Source organism: Amphiura filiformis, chromosome 2, assembly GCF_039555335.1.
Source record: "Amphiura filiformis chromosome 2, Afil_fr2py, whole genome shotgun sequence".
NCBI lineage: Eukaryota > Metazoa > Echinodermata > Ophiuroidea > Amphilepidida > Amphiuridae > Amphiura > Amphiura filiformis.
The window spans coordinates 61,374,180-61,391,829 of NC_092629.1; the positions used below are offsets into that span (position 1 = coordinate 61,374,180).

Sequence of the window (17,650 nt, forward strand, 5' to 3'; positions counted from 1 at the left end):
GGACATCAGGTCCAGTATAAAGTGCCAAACGTTCATATCACTTCAAGAGCACTGGGTGCATTCATGAACCGCGAGCCCACAGTGCCGGGAGACCGATCAATTCCTCTGAACCGTCCCATTTTCATCACATCTTACAGTATGTTCCGTTGACATTAATTGTCTTCAGAGTTAGTGTGTCAAAATTCTGAACTTACCAAAATTAAAGTCATCATTGTTGTTCATAGATTTTCACGCATGAGGCTCATGATGTGCAATATCCCTATTCGCTATGACAACAATATAGGGTCATAAGATCAGAGCGTGGATTTTGTTTAAGGGAAGGGACCCATAACCATCCGCATCACCCTGCAAGCCAAGAGCTGCCAAGAAAGTGCCTATAGATATATCGCGTATACCGCACCATGATGGTTGTGGTTGAACGCATAGATATGAAAGAACTAGAAGATATTTTATAAGATTTTAATTTTTATAATTTAATACCGTATAGAAGTAAACTAAGGCCTAGTTGTCATGGTTATAAAGTAAAACTAAATAATGTAAAGCAAAAAAAAACTGGACAATTGATCTCAAAAGCAATTCTCTGTGGCGGATTAAGAAAACCCGATTTTGAAATGTGAGTGGTGAGTTTAGTATATTTTTTCCTCTTTTTTTTTTTTTTTTTAAATAGCAAAAAAAGTCAATGGTCATCGATATATGCCGACAAAAGTTTTGGAATTTAGAGAAACAGAGCTTTAATTTGATACCAAATTTATTTTGCCAAGTATTGCAGGGACGCCAGAAATGGCGCTTGAAGTAGGCCGAATTCACACGTCACACGTTATCCTATGGGACGCTGAATTAGTGCTGCGCCCCCTTGGTGGGTACAGTCAAAATTTAGAGCCGAATTTTTGGATGGTCATTTTGGGGTCATCTGAGGTCAAATGACTAAAAACTGTCGTATGGGCATGAAACTCGATGGTACAGTCAACATTTAGAGCCAATTTTTGGAAGGTCATTTTGGGGTCATCCAGATGTCACCTGAGGTCAAATTACTAAAAACTATCATAGGCATAAAATTTGGTGGGTATACAGTCAACATTTAGAGCCAAGTTTTTTGGAAGGTCATTTTGGGGTCATCCTGGGTCACCCTGGGGTCATCTGAGGTCAAATTAGTAAAAACTGTCATACGGGCATAAAACTTGGTGGGTATAGTCACCAGGTAATCGCGACAGCCGAGAACCGCCAAATACGGGTAACCGCCTATACCGTATAGTTTACAAGTAATAGGGCCTAATTGGTTGGCAAACTTGTGTCATTGGGTGTTCAATTCGTCCTGAAACGAGAGGGTCTCTGATCACGTTTTATCCGCTATATATTATCACAGATGCATGCTATTATATATTTTCAATACAAGCATTAGAAGAAAAATCCATACGCCTATAATCAAATACTTTTCACGGACAATATTATAGGCCCTATAGGCCTACATATCAAGCAGCTATATGCACAAGTGAAGTCAATTATATATACCCATGGCACGAACAAAAACACGTCAAATAGACCCGTGGCAGAGAAATGTAGGTTGGCTTGCAGGTTAGATTTGTTCTTTGTTGATTTATTGTTCTACGAGTGGTACAAAATAAGATTTCGAGGGTGCAAAATTGTCACCCCTGCAATTCGAGATAGGCAAGGCCAAAGTTTATGCAAGGGTGACATTCATAACTGGTCCAATTTTGTCCAATTAGGGAACTCAGCACTGGGGTTAAAACAGAAGAAAATGCTCGAATTTTGATGAAAATGGTCTCATTTATAGGGCTGGGGTATGAACGTTTGGACAGTATTTATTTTGGGACATTAGAGCACATCAAACATATCGAATTGCATTCTGAATACGAAGAATGTCATTCTGATATCAAATAATTTTGATTTTTTGAAATTCGCAATTTAATACACATTTTATGGCAAATCATTAAAATTGATATTTTTGATATTTAACAGTACTTGAAGTAAACTTTATAAATCTGATGATTTATACTTAAAGTGTATGTAGGTGGGATGAAAATCCGACGATCAATTGAAAATTTTGACCTTTCGTATTGAAGATATGGATTTTTTCCCAAAACACACAAAAAAATTAGGTCTTTTTGGGGAAAAAATCCATATCTTCAATATGAAAGGTCAAAATTTTCAATTGACCGTCGGCTTTTCCTTCCTGCTACATACACTTTAAGAATATATCATTAGATTTATATAATCGAGGACTGTTATATATCAAAAATTTGAAAAATATAAATTTTTTATAATTTGTCATAAAATTTATATTATATTGTAATTTTCAAAAAATGAAAATTATTTGATATCAGAAAGACATGCTTCGTATTCAGAATGCAATTCGATAGGCCTGAGGTGCTCTCATGTCCCACAAAAAATACTGTCGAAACACAATAAACGCTCATTTTAGATCCCTTAAATTTTCAAGGTAACACAGCAAATAGTTCATTGTCAAATTGAGCCCTACTGATGATATTTCCCTGAACGATTACCTATAATAGCAGTCAAATATTTGCGTCTATTATGTGGGAGTAAATGTGAAGGACAAACCGGCAACTGGTACTGTGCAAATATTACAGCAGCTTTTATAAGTATCGCTGTAACTTCCGCTAATGACCAATAGTGATTACACTAGAGGTCATGAAAATGTCAAGAAAATGTCAAAAGTGAAACTAAAACTAGGTATGTCACAGTGGCTGCACAATAATTCTGCTACACTGTGCATGCAAGCATAACAGTGAATTGAAAAGGGTGCGCTTCAAATTTGGCCAATTTTAGAAAACATCCATGTCATTAAATGAATTTCTTCATATGCTTCATTTATCCAAATTGTTTAAATTTTTAATATATGGTGTGTGAAGCCTTTCCGAGGCTAACATCGGGTCCTCAAAAAATAAAAATTGTTTTGTTTAAGAGCACTGACTGTTTTTATGGATTTTTGAAGATCGCTCATAAATCAGTAAATATAGGCCTATTGAAGTAAAGGAACTACCACCATTTAGCTGAAATACTAATCTTTCTTAGCATGTAAATTAATTCCGTCGACAACGAATGAAACACTTCCATAAATCTAGTTGAAGCAAAACATTAATCAATGATATTTTTAGGGAGTAATTTTCCAAACCACAATAGCACTAAGCCATTGTGTGTGTCCAAGGCCATACTATTTTTGTATACGCGGTACAGTAAAATGGCCATTGCTTTTACTGATTGTCCTCCCATGTTAATCCAGATGACAAAATGTTAATTTAAAGTCTCATTGCAACTGAATTTTAATTTTTACTTTTCGGACTTGGCTTTGAGTAATGGTGACACATACCATGTTTACAGTAAAAATTAAAATTATTTTCCAGACACCGTCAAAATGTCAAACTTTTTATTTTTTTGTATTGTTTTTAAATAATTAACTGCAGTTCATTTATTCAACCTCATAACAGGATCATACTTAAAAAATTTATGATGAATGAACAGACGTTCATTAAATATTGAAAAAAAACCTAAAATTACTCATGCCTAATTTGCATAATAAAATCATAGATACATAATTAGCTGTAATTACCTAATTTGCATAATTAATTACTTTTTGTGTATTTTTTGTTATCAATTGAAAGAACTTTTGCATACATATGTGTGCAAAAAACCTGCACCTTTATATCATGTACGGTTTTCTATTGGCATCAATTTTGCATATTAATTAGCTGAACTTAGTCATTTTTTGAGATTTAATTTGTCTGCAGATTGGCCGAAATTGCTAAAATAGTATATTTGGTTAATTTATTATAATTATTCAATGATAGATTTTTAATTTTGTTTTCTGTAACGAAGTCAGGAAAGATAGGCATTTAACATGTGATATTTATATTAACGCTGCTTTTTCAAGCAAGCGTCCAAATATACCTTCAAAATCTCGAAATGTGCCAATTTTGTCATTACAGCCATTTGTGGCAGGATTTCATTCCATCTACGAGCATCTTTAAATTGACACTACGTCACAATGCATTGACCGATTTCAATTCTGTTTTTTGATTTTTGATGCTTTAATAAAGCTCAATGATGTAGGAACATTAAATAACGTGTTTCTGCTGCGATTATTTTTGAGGTGATATGCCTACTAAAACAGCTATAGAGTGAGTAGGAGTGAGTACGCCCAAAAATATCAACAATTTTGAATTTTAACCAATGTATAAACTTTGATCTTGAAAGTCTTGAATTGCCCAGGAGGGGTGACAATTCTATATTACCAAATCTCATTTTTACATCCCGGAACAATATCATTGAAGAAAAACACTTACTGGCAAAACCATCTAGCCTTGATCAAGGCTTCCTCCTTACTTTTTCTCTATTCGTGCTCTTTTTGGACCCATGGTCGAAGCATCATTATACTGGACTCCCTCAGATTTTAGTCGGGTCAGAATTTTTGAGCTATATGCCTTGTGGACATGGTGGGCATTTTGCTCTAACACTGCCACTGCAGTGCACAGTATGCCTGGGGTAAAGTCCACACTGTCTAGCACATGCACTGTTAGTTCTTTCATATTGGACAGTCTTACGAGAAGCAATAACACGAGAAAAGAGGATGTTTCCGCAGCAATCCACCTTGCTTTCTTGCCCTGCGGGGCCCCTTATATTGGGGTCCCACTTGGAGTTTTTAGTCGTCGTATGGGAGCCGCCGGCCTCGGGCCTGCCGGCTCTGCGGCCCTGCTGTCTTCAGTATCAGTTTTCAGATTTTCCGTTTCCAGCACGAATGATGACGTTTTTCTCTACATCTTAGTTCACGAATCGTTAACATGGTTAAAGGTTTCATACGTGAAACTTTCTCAAAACAAATACTCATGAATGAGTATTTCAGGGTGACACACCCTTTCCGTTCTCCTAGAGTGACCCATCGGCTTACATTTTGACGTCCTGCCATCCTCCTCTCTCCCACCTATTTTAATCTCTTCAAATGTCAAATAGATTTTTCCAAAGTTATGATGGTAAATAATTATTTTGACAGAATAACTTCAAAATTTTGGAAAGAAATAGAAATTTTTGGAAGATGTGGCAGAGCTTCCATGAATTTTACATTCACTAACTATTATGGACGCCAAATGACTTAAAGCAAGTCTAAAACCATCAAGTGAAAAACAATGAGTTTGCAGCCGTACCGACTAAACTGAATCGAATACATTAGTAATTACATGGACTCCCAATTTGTAGACCGGCATTTCATTTGAGACCAATAAAATAAGAGCAAATATTCATAAATTGGTCCCACCACAATATAGGCCTATACCCTGACTGTCCCTGCAGACTTAAGCCTACATACCATAACATCTAAAATGCCCCACATTTCCTGACAATGATATCAGCTGATCTGAAACATTAGCAGAAAATGTTGAATTATGTAACATCCAGAGGGCCTCGTAAAATGTAACAACAATAGGTACATGGTCCTATAGTATTATATAGCAATCAGCACTGTAGTAAAAATTAGTCAAAGAGGCAAGAGCAAGTGTCTGTTCAACAATGGATAGCCTACTGGGGATACAAAAATGGGACCGGAACTTAATTTTCGGCCTCGTATAACCTATAGGTCTCTTAGGCCTATTCCGAGAACATTGATCATGCTCGTATCACTCGCTGACAGTCTGATCTGATGATTTACCAAATATGTGGCCACGAGATATCCTCTCATGACTCCTGATTTTGACAGAAGATCTGAAAGACCCCCTACCGATACGCTGTCAGCTTCCAAAGTCCCACCATTTCCAGTTCGTAGGAACCCCCCCCCCCCCCCCCCCACACGGCCCTGATTTGGTAAAATGATCTAACTTGAAATTAAAATCGCTGTTTCGAGAAAAAGAGCTTAAAAGTTTGAACACTTGCCGTTTTTCTTTTTGAATAAAATAAATTATTAAACAGATCTAATGTCTTAGAAAATATAAAAATTACGCATGATATGGATTTATCTCAAAATGTTCAAATTTCAAGTTAGATCGTTTTACCAAATCAGTGACAGTCAAAATAAGAAATCGAGAATAAGCTGGTATCGCTGATCGCGGCTTCGCTGATCGCTTTCGCTCCTTCGAGTGCTCAATCGATATAAATATGGATCGTCCCCGGGGATCGTCACAATTAGGATACTCGTTAATAAAATATGAGACATATTGACCTTGATCTAGTTTGCTGCATTACCAATAATATATAACTAAACATCATACTAGATAGTGCAAACTATTCTTTATTTTCGAATAAAACCGACCATCGTTTTTACGGTTTTTATCCTCATGGAGCAAATTATTTAACCGTTGACCAATTTGGTAATATAACCCAAGACCATTATCATTTTTTGAATTTTCTTATGACGAAATGAATATATAGGCGTATACCGCGAAAGTATTATAGTATGGTTTTTACAACAACAAAAAAGTTTGATGACTTTCCCTCCACTTCGATGCGATTGCTATGCATGCATTGTAAAATTTGTAAATACTAAGGCAAAAAAACAAAACAAGTTTGTTTCCTGTAGCGTGCGCATTACGTTTTTGACGGCTTATTTTGCGCATTCGAATTTTTTTTTTCACTTTTCAAAGAAAAAACACCCAGAAAAATCACAAATAAACATTTACACATTACACAACAAACGTGCGTATAGCCCTACTCATGTGATCACTCCAGACCTTTCTGTCTACTGCTACTCTCGCCTTTAAGTTGTGCCAATATACATGTATGATGTATTATCATCTCTCCACACCCTCTTCTGTCTTCCTCTTCTTCTTTTCCCCATTCTTGGTAACTTGCCATTCTCTTTGTCCATCTGTTATCATTTCTTCTGGCAACATGTCCAGCCCATCTCCATTTTGATTGTCTGATTTTTCTGAAAATGTCTGCAACACCGGTCAGCCGTCTGATGGTCGAGTACCTTATACTTTGTCTCGCAGTGAGATGTTTAACTAACATTTGCCGTTCGATTATGTTCTTTGTGTGGATTGTAGTTTAGTTTCTAAATATATAGTTAATAACCATGTTTCAGAACCATACGTCATTGTTGGAAGGACACATTGATCATATACTTTCCTTCTGAGATGGGTATTTTTGTTGCATGTCTTGATGACCTGATTTCAAGCATCCCCAAGCATGCTGTCCAGCTGATCATTGGAGATATGAATGCCCAAGTAGGGAATGATGTCGATATCTGGAAACCTGCACTTGGTAGCCACGCCAAGGGGGTCCTGAATGATAATGGTATCCGGCTCCTGTCTTTCTGTCTAGAACACGATCTCATTGTTGGATCATCACTCTTCCCACACAAGAAAATTCATACATTAACTTGGAACTCTCCTGATGGAAGGACGCAACCAAATTGACCAAACCTTAATCAACCGGAGATGGCGTAACTCCTTGAAAGACGTGGCAATTATTATACCTGGAGATACCTGGATGGTATAATACCATCCAGGTATCTCTAGCAGCTAACAAACAACAGAAGAAACAATTAACCAAAATATGACACCGGTAAACTGCTTATTGACAAAAGAAAGGCAGCCAAACCAGATAGTGGCTACCGTGAACTCAACAGGCAGAGCTCAAGAATTGACAAAAAGACATGGATGAGCAAGATCGCTGATGACTTATAGAAGTAGCCTCAAGTAAAAACAACAAGAGAGAAGTCTACCAGCTGAAGAATGTTCTCATTGGTAAAACTAGCAGAAAGGCCTCACAGATACGAGATGTCAACGGAGAAATGCTTAAGGATGAGGCCGCTCGACTGCAGAGATGGGCTGAATATTTTGAAGATCTACTCAACGCTGAAAGGCCCCATGACGCATGGGGGAAAATGGGAGATCACACAAAAACAGCCAGATTTTCTAAAATAACGACAAAATCTGTTAAAACAGGCTGCTGAATTCTGCAAAATTGTGAAAAATGAGGAGAAATGCTGCTAAATATGTGTGATTTACCATTTTCCCCCATGTGACATAGGGCCTAAATATTGAAATCCTTCAAATCCTACAAAAGAAGAAATGTTGGGCTATTCCATTTGAATTCCATACTCCCCATCCGGCAAGACATCTTCCACACAGGGAGTGTGAATATCAAATGGAGTTGCCTGAATGGGTGACCACATTTGATATCTACACTCCTGTGTGCAAGATTGACGTCATGACCTCCATCTAGAGGGTGTAAGGATTTTAACTGGAACAGCCCATTAAGCATTGGCTGCATTTCACACATCGGACATACAAGGTAGGCTGGTAAATCACTGAGTGTAAGCACATTGTGTACTTTGGAACCTGTGGAGCAAATTTGATTTAAATTTCCGCTTCTTTCGAAAGCCCTAAGTGATATCGGCGTTCTCGTTATGAAACTTTGATCCGAATCAATTCTAATGTTTTGACTTACTTGCAGATGATTTTACATGCAGAACTCAAACAGGTGATTAAACCATTGGGCTATTCCAGTTGAATTCCATACACCCCCTATGGAAGACATGCCCTTAATCTTCCACAGGGAGTGTGAATTTCAAATGAAGTTACCTGAATTGGTGATTCCATTTGATATCTACACCCCTGTGTGCACGATTGAGGTCATGACCTCCATCTAGGGGGTGTATGCATGTAAAATGGAATAGCCCATTGGCTGCAAGAGTGTGGCAGTCAAATTTCACTGTATCAGCTACACATTGAGTTTGTACAGTACACAGCCAGCCTGTGCAGCAAAATATCGATTTCAATTTTTTTGCGTTTTTTTTTTTTTTTTTTTATCTCGAAAGCCCTAAGTAATATGCGCGTTCTCGTTATGAAACTTTGATCCGAATCAATTCTAATTTTTGACGCCAGAGGAAAAAAGCACTTGGAATTCCAGAAAATGCATTTGAAGTTTTAATTTTACATGGAACCCTATGCAAAATATACAAGTTGGAGTCCAAATTGAGCTATATGCTACACATTGGCTGCCTTGAGATTCCAGTGGTTAAAAATATGAGTGATTTTGAACGTTTCAAATTTTCAGCCCCCCACCTGCAGATTTTTTTTTTTTTTTAAAGGCGAGTGATTTCAAATGTAAAATCATGATCTGGAACAGAGGCCCCATGACGCATGGGGGAAAATTGGAGATCACACAAAAACTGCCAGATTTTCTAAAATAACGACAAAATCTGTTAAAACAGGCTGCTGAATTCGGCAAAATTGTGAAAAATGAGGAGAAATGCTGCTAAATATGTGTGATTTACCATTTTCCCCCATGTGACATAGGGCCTGCTGAAGAGCCTATAGTGAGTTACTAGACTTCTCAAGCTTCAATCCATGAAGAACATTAATAATATGGAACCATTATAGAGAAGAACTTGACAAAGGGAAGAAACAAAGCACCGGGTATTGATAACATCCTTGGCCCTCCTGAACTTCTTAAGGATGGTGGCGGAAACATCAAAGAATGGTTGCTGAGAATTTGTAAACTGATATGGCAAACTGAGAAAACACCAAGAGAATGGGGACAAGGCATTATCCTTCCACTGCCGAAGAAGAGAGACCTTAGGCTACTGTAGCAATAACCGCGGTATCACTCTACTGGACACTGCCGACTGCAGGCAAAGTTTTCTCCATAATCTTACTTCTAAGAGTGAAGGATGACGTTGACCATGTTGACGCAAGAATGAGGGAAAACCAAGCTGGTTTTAAAAAGGGACGCTCATGCCAGGATCAAATATTCGGCCTGAACCAACTCATTGAGAAATGCCTTTACCAACAGCGACCATGCTTAATTAACTTCATCGAAATCAGACAAATGTCAGAGGGCTCCCTTTCCAAGTTCTTCAGTATAGTCACCGGTGTAAGACAGGGCGACATTTGATCGCCACTGCTTTTACCTAGCTGGGGGGGGGTTTACACCCCCAAGCTAGGTACTGTAATGCTCTCCGATTCTTCTTTCTTTCTTCTTCTGGCAACAAAACTTCAAAATGCTTCTCCTCCAACATGTTACACCCTACAATTACGTAACTTGCACATATGTATCGGCTATATCCAGTGCCCGTAGGGTACAAACAGAATTGGGATCAAAGGTCATTAAAGGGCATTTTCGGTATTTAACCAAATATCTTCAAAATGCTTCTTCTGCCACATATTACATAGCACAATGATGTCACTTGCACATATGCATCAGCTACACCACGCGCCTATAACTTGCACACAGAATTGGGGTCAAAGGTCATTAAGGGGGTAAAATCTTACAATTGCATTATCTGGACATCTGTATGGGGTATGGGGCTTAAACTCGGTGACAAAAAATCTCATGACCAGGAGAACATTTTGCAGGGGTCAGGTCAAAGGTCATGCAGAGGTCAAATTTTAAAAATTGCATTTCCTGGACAACTGTAAGGGGTACGGGGCTTAAACTTGGTGATAACAAACTTAATGATCTAGGGAACATTTTGGAACACTTTGCAGGGGTCAGGTCAAAGGTTAACTGGGATCAAATCTAATAATTTCATTTTCTGGATATATGTAAGAGGTATGGAGCTCTAACTCAGTGACAACGAATCTCATGACCAGGGGAACATTTTGCAGGGGTCAGGTCAAAGGTCATGCAGATGTCAAATTTTTAAAATGCATTTTCTGGACATCTGTAAGGGGTACGGGGCTCAAACTCCATGACAACAAACTTAATGATCTGGGGAACATTTTTGAACACTGTGTATGGGGCAGGTCAAAGGTTATCTGGGGTCAAATCTTACACTTTCATTTTTGGACATCTGGAAGAGGTACGGAACTCAAACTTGGTGACAACAAACCTCAAGACCAGGGAATATTAAGGAACATCATGCATGGGTCAGGTCAAAGGTCATCTGGGGTTAAATCTTAGAATTGTATTATCTGGACATCTGTAACTCGTGTGGGGCTCAAACTCAGTGACAACAAACCTCATGACCAGGGGAACATTTTTGGAACATTTTGCAGGGGACAGATAAAACACCAACATGCCCCAGCTAGGTTTGTGGTCTATGACCACCATTTGCCACTAGTTGGCCTTGCCATCGACTTAGTAATGAAATCAGCCGTAGATGAAAATAAGAAAGGTATAAACCCTTCTACCTAGGAGAAGCTCGAGGTACCCGGAAGTAAAGCTGTCTGATCTAGACTATGCTGACGACATATAGAGCCCTCCAAGAAGATTCTGATTCCAACATGACAGAAACAGCTGAAGCCATCCGTGAAACAGCCAGAAAGTTGTGACTTAAAATGAGCTTCAAGAAAACGGAAATCATGTCACTTGGTCGTTTGAGCTCAGCACCATCTGTTCCAATGGGGGATGGAGGGCTCATTAACAGGGACAGACTTAGGTTTCAGTTTTCTACTGGCCCTCCGGGCCAGTGAATGGCAAATCTAGTGGCCCTGCAATAAATTTACTGGCCCAGCTTTTTCAATATGTTCTACTGCAAAAAAAAACCCCAACTTTTATTGGTGCTTTTCAAGTGGGGAAAATCTATATCAATTTTTAATCATTTGTCATCATACAATGTTTATCATATCGCAAATAAAAAAAATTAAAAAAATTTGATATTCCTCGTTTTCAAAATGCAATTCGATATGTCTGTGATGTGATCTCAGGTCCCACAAAAAAATATGTGGAAACATCACTATCCGAGCCCTTAAAGTCAAGCAAACCTTAACATTTTAATTTATTTTGTACTGAATGTACTCAATGTATAGAGAGTGTAGTCACTAACACAAGTTCAGTCAGTAGTCCTGCCTTTTTTAGTTCCAAAAGTTTCAAACTTGGCGGTATTTGCGGTATCGCTATCATCATCAGATATAATTATGTAGCGCATGGAAGAGCTAAAGTAGTACATAGGCCTACTATCATCGTAAAAAGCGGCCGTATATTTCCAACTAGCAACGCAAGAATAAGAATATAAATATTATACAAAAAAACATTGAATAAAGATATAATTTTCAAGTGACAGGCAGAGCAGACAACTGTAAATATGACCATCACTGATCACGGTTGTTTGATGCATATAGAATTGGCTTCATTATTAAGAAAATGCAAACTATAGATGGTGCTATTTATCATAAATCATATTTCTTAATTTGCAAGGGGTATGTAATCAATACTGCCATTTAAACAGGTGGAATAGGTGAAACAAGCAACAAAGAAATTTTATAAGCATATTTCATCAACAAATAAAAGGAATTAATTTTATTAAAAGCCTAAAAGAATAATTTCCAGTATCTAAATAGCGCCACCTATCTTGTCATAAATAGATACATTTTATATCCGAAAAAGCTATAAAAATGCTGTGAAAGTGAATAATGTTGTAAATAAGGGGAAATTAAAGTTGCAAATACCTCAAAAGCATCTGTATACATTAGTATGATACAGCTAAAAGCTGTTTAAGCCTAAAAATTGGGTTGTACGTGGTGTTTTGTTTGAAAAACTAATAAATGATCACATCAAACAGCTGTGTGATATGTCTTATATCAGGCTCAAAAATCTAGTGGCCCGCCGGGCCAGCATTGTTGGAAGTTTACTGGCCCGACGCAAAATCCACTGGCCCCGGGCCACCGGGCCACTGCATAAATCCGTCCCTGCTCATTAAGGTTGTAGATCACTTCAAGTATTTGGGAGCATACTGTAGTGCTGATGGATCAAATGTCAAGGAGCTCAATTATTGGCAAAGCATCAGGCGCTTTTACACTGGGATGCAAGCTGACCTGCAGGAAAAAACATGAAAAGTGCGTGAATCTGTGTCAAAGGCCTCCAAAACGGGCAGAAAATAAAGAAAAGTGCGGGAATTTGGGAATTTTCAAAAAAGCAGCTGAATTCCTGCAAAAGTAGGAAAACTTGCATCCCTGAAATTTTAAAGAATTTGAGAAAGTGTGGAAGGACCGGTATATATCAACTTAGACACCAAGATGAAATGTTATAATGCCTGCGTTCTTCATGTTCTTTCTACCCTTCTATATGCTTCTGAATGCTGGACTCTCACTGAGAGAGATAAGTCCAGATTAGATGCATTTAATATGAGATGCCAGAGGAAATTTCTCCGCATCAAATGGACTTTTCCAAGAAAACTCTACTTCTGGAATCCCACCCACGAAAAGAGAAGATCTGGACGCCCTAGGACAACTCGGAAGAATGTTATTCAACATGTTCAAAGGGACTTGGATAGACTTGGCACCAGGTGGTCCGGAAGAAGCTGACGTTGCTACCAACATGACCAAGGACCGGGCCATATGGTTAAGTGTCTCCTACGTCAGGCAGCAGGTGCAGAAATGCATGATGCTGCCTGGTAGATAGGTATAGGCCTACTATTATGTAGTAGGTATATGATCTTATATTGTAATTTGATTGACGGCCATATTGCACTAATTTTTAAATAATCACAAGTTGTTTAATAAACAGGGTGTTTGCGTGTTTGCTGAGTGAACTCGGTAGCAGGTGATTTTGGCCTGGGTCATTTTAGTGACTGTATCACCGTAACCATTGTAACAGTTCGGATGGGGTCAGGCTCAAACATAATGTACACTACTACATGTATATGCAAAACGTCCTCATGCGAAAGCGATGTAAAATATTCAAATGCTAGTGACTTTTTCGCGAGATGGCGCGATGTCGAAACGTCTGTCGTAGGCCCTACATCATCCATCAGCCGGGCCATCAGCATGGCCAAACGGGACGCCATCCATTTCAGTCAAAAAAGAGAAAAGTGATCACCACAGCTGCAGAGGGTATCTGTTAAGCCATATGATCAGGGTTCCAATATCTGTGGTCTGACTCTGCTTTGTCTCGGTCCCAGCCGGTTTTTGTTCCTCTGTCACGAAGGAGCACAAATCGGCTGGGACCGAGACTAGACTCTGCTCTGTATGTGATTTGCCAGGCGGTGGTGGAAGCGATATCGCCAATTTTGAGGTCGCCATTGGATTAACACATAATCATGAAATCTTCATAAACTTGGTGGGTACAGTCAACTTTTAGAGTCAAATGTTTGGACGGTCATTTTGGGGTCATCTGGGGTCACACCGGGGTCATCCGAGGTCAAATTAGTAAAAAAATGTCGTATGGGCATGAAACTTGGTGGGTAGGCTACAGTCAACTTTAAGAGCCAAATTTTGGAAGGTCATTTCGAGGTCATCTGAGGTCAAATTAGTAAAAACTGTCCTATGGGCATAAAACTTGGTGAGTACAGTCACCATCAGCCAGGTAATTGTGACAGCCGAGAACCGCCAAATACGGGTAACCGCCTAGTAACATAAACGTGATGGGTCATTCCAGAGGATGATTTAAGCACTTCCCACCACGCCACTGTGTTGACTTGCTGTTAGCACAGCTGTGTGAGTGAACATGACACCACTGCTCGCACATTGCATTGACAGGCATGGTTGAATTTGAATTTGGACTGATATATTTACAATAAAAACGCATTCAAAATGCTAGTCAATTTCACATTTTATGTTACCTACAGAAGGTGTGAATTATCCTTTATGCATACATCACTTTTGTTCTGAAATCGACCAAGTAATAATGACACACGCACAATTCTTAAACAACATCTTTTGCACAGAATTCAATGGGATTTGAAAAGTAAAGGGGCAGTTGAAACTCTAGTGATAACACTTTTGCAGTGCCTCTGGCAGTGCATGATGGGGCTTCCTTAAATCATCCTCTGGGGTCATTCAGTGTAGTTTTCAACTTTTCATCACGCAGCACAATATGTGTGAAACAGGCCCTACAAACTAAAATGACACAATCGAGATAACGAAATCCTCCGGAAAACGCTATCAAGCTTAATTATTTGAAATACAATTTACAAGCCGACTATTGAAGTATAGTACATATGTATCCAGTTGTGCAAGCAAAAACACCGAGTGTAACTGGGAATAAATATAACGGATAGAACAAATTATGTGAATTAGTCAGTGGTCAGTGTCAGACCCGCGCTCAAGTTGGGATGTGTGTTAAATTAAGTTCATGTCTTTTCCTCATCTATGATTTTAAAGGATACCAAAATTTGATAAATTGATGAAGTGACCCCCCTCCCAATGCCACTCCGCGGGTAAGGGGTCGTTTTTACTACTGTCTGTTCAATTAGCGTATAGATTCTTGTATTTTTAAGATATTTGAAAAAATAAAAAATTGTGGTCAAAGTCATCAAAGAGAAGTGTTAACATAGCCTTAGACCCATCGTGATTTACAGTTTTCAAATTTCAAAGTTCAATTTAAAACCCCATTTCTTTTCAATTTTGCCTCATTTTAGGCAGTTACTATTGGTCCACCAAAAGGGTTGGCGACCTTTTCACAAATCGAGTGGGACGGTCCATTCTCAACTTTAGGGCATAGACCCTATCAATATTTAGCAAAACAATCTGCCCTGCCATTTCAATTGTTATACCGTTCCGGTGATGATGATCCACCGGTTTTTGTTGTACGAAATTGCATTCAACAAACAAAACAAACTAACAAATTGAAAATAAATGTGAAGTTTTATAACTCTGACATGACACTTTGAAATGCCTTCAAATTTCAAAATGGCCGCCAAAAAAAAAGGAGGGTGGAGTATAGCGTTATCGCTTCAGTGAAATCAAACACTAACAGTCCAACAGACGGCGGATTGTTCATTCTCTTGCAAAATAATGTAAAAAATTCACTTTCTGCATGGCAATAGTCATGATAAAAAAGTAAAGAATTGTTCTGCGGTTATGTAATATAGGGTCCAATATTCCTTCTTTTATGATGAAGTAGGTCTATTTTTCCAGCATTGGGGTACGAATGGTTACTGTTCCCATGGTAACGGATGCGATGTGGGTGTGTACATGTAGCAGTGTTAATATTCACTCAAGACTAACATAGGAAAAAAACACCATATCATACATGTTATATGGTTAAGAAGTAAACACGAAACGTGCATGACAAGGACTTCGTTGTCAGTCTCGATGGGCACTGCCTGACTGTATCTAATCATGTATACGGTATAAATCAATGACCCATGCATTTGGAAGAATAGACGTGGAACGAGCCTGGGGGTATGATACTTAACAAAATTTAATTAACCATGTTTGGGACTGACTGAGATGTCTTGGTCATGCACTGCAATGATCTTGCAAAATACAGGATCAGGAAAAGAATTTTTTTTTTCAAAACTTACCAACAACCAGTACAGCAATCAACTGCACAAATATCTGAGGAGGTGGGCAATCGGGATCGGGGTACACTGGAGCCATAATATAATAGGCACAAGTCAGCGCCACAATCATCTGTCCAGTTGGAACAATGATTATCAAATTTGCCCATAACACCAGAAATGCAGACACATTACCAAAACTTTCTTTGATGTAGGAATACTCTGCGCCTGAAGACTCGATGGTTGTTCCCAACTCCGCAAAACACAAAGCTCCAATAGTTGAAAATATTCCGCAGACGCTCCATACAACCATTGACATGCCGATAGATCCGACGTTGTTGAACACACCCGTCGGTGTCAGAAATATGCCAGATCCTATAATATTGCCTAATATGACCATTGCAGCGCTAAATAGGCCTATGCGACGTTCAAGGCATATAGCGTCGTCGGGCGATGGTTTCTTGGGAAGATCCTGGTTCGATGCCATGTTGGCTTTCTCGTTCTTCCCATTCGAGTCTGGGGTTGTGTGAGAGTTATTCTCCATATTAAAATTGCGCAGAAATCTGTACGAAGAAGATAATAAAAGAAGTCGGAGTCCAAGTTTGAAAATAAAATATATAGCTAACTCAACTGTGCTGACTGTCCGTCCAGCTGCAATTCAAGGGTTCAAACTGAACAAAATAGTAAAACGCTTGTCAAAGCAATTTTCACCAAGGTGACAAGTGACAAAATAATAGTACTATAAAACTGATTTGATTCAATGCATGCATGCCTTGTCTTTCTGCGTCTGTTGATCAACCACTGCGCCTCACATGAAAAAGCATAGAGCATTAGAGTCCATGCAGTTGCTGAAGGAATTGGTGAAAGTAGCCTACCGTATGGAAGAAAACTGGAAAAGATCTCTTTTATATTTGTGTCCAAATGGTCCTGCACTCCCGTGTAGCTGCGTATATATGAGGAAAGCTCTTCCTTCTTGAACTTGAAGCTGTGATAAAACCCGGGATAAAACCCAAGTTGCGGCGAGTAGTATCTTGATTGGGATCCAGTCCTCAACAAAGATCATCGAAGATTAGGAAATAAAGGATAAAACGAGCGTTGCAAGAACACTGGAAATAAATAATATACCACGATTCAATATTGTATCAAGTATTTATCCAGCACACTTTCTAAGTCACTGGTCTATGATGGAGAGCAGATTGAATGAATGAAGATGACGAAACATTCGCGTGTGTATTTCAACGTATTTAGAACACGTGTGTACAGAATTACGAGGGAAAACAAAGCCCGCAGAGACAAGAAGGCTACATCTACAAAGGCTGCCAAATGTCATTTTAGAGAAAAAAAATGCAGCTCGGGACCAGTTTTCAAATTGATTTCAATAAATTCGTCATGTTTGATGATGTCTACGCCACATAAAATGTATTTTTTGAGGGGGGCGTCGTCCATAGGATTTTCTTGATTTAAAAAATATATAGGGGGTTATTTCGGTTTTTAAATATTTTTACAAGAAATTGGCTG

General features: G+C 38.7%; 1 protein-coding gene across 1 annotated transcript in view; it reads right to left on the reverse strand.

Annotated features, from left to right (window-relative positions):
• The window catches only part of LOC140146496 (Y+L amino acid transporter 2-like), a 79,689-nt gene extending 62,388 nt beyond the window's left edge, over positions 1-17,301 (reverse strand). The window contains exons 1-2 of the mRNA XM_072168361.1: positions 17,008-17,301; positions 16,157-16,695 (exon numbers count right to left, since the gene is read on the reverse strand). Coding sequence (XP_072024462.1) covers positions 16,157-16,695; positions 17,008-17,195 — 727 coding nt within the window. The 5' untranslated portion in view covers positions 17,196-17,301. The remainder of the gene's footprint in view (positions 1-16,156; positions 16,696-17,007) is intronic.
• Between the last annotated feature and the right edge of the window lie 349 nt (positions 17,302-17,650).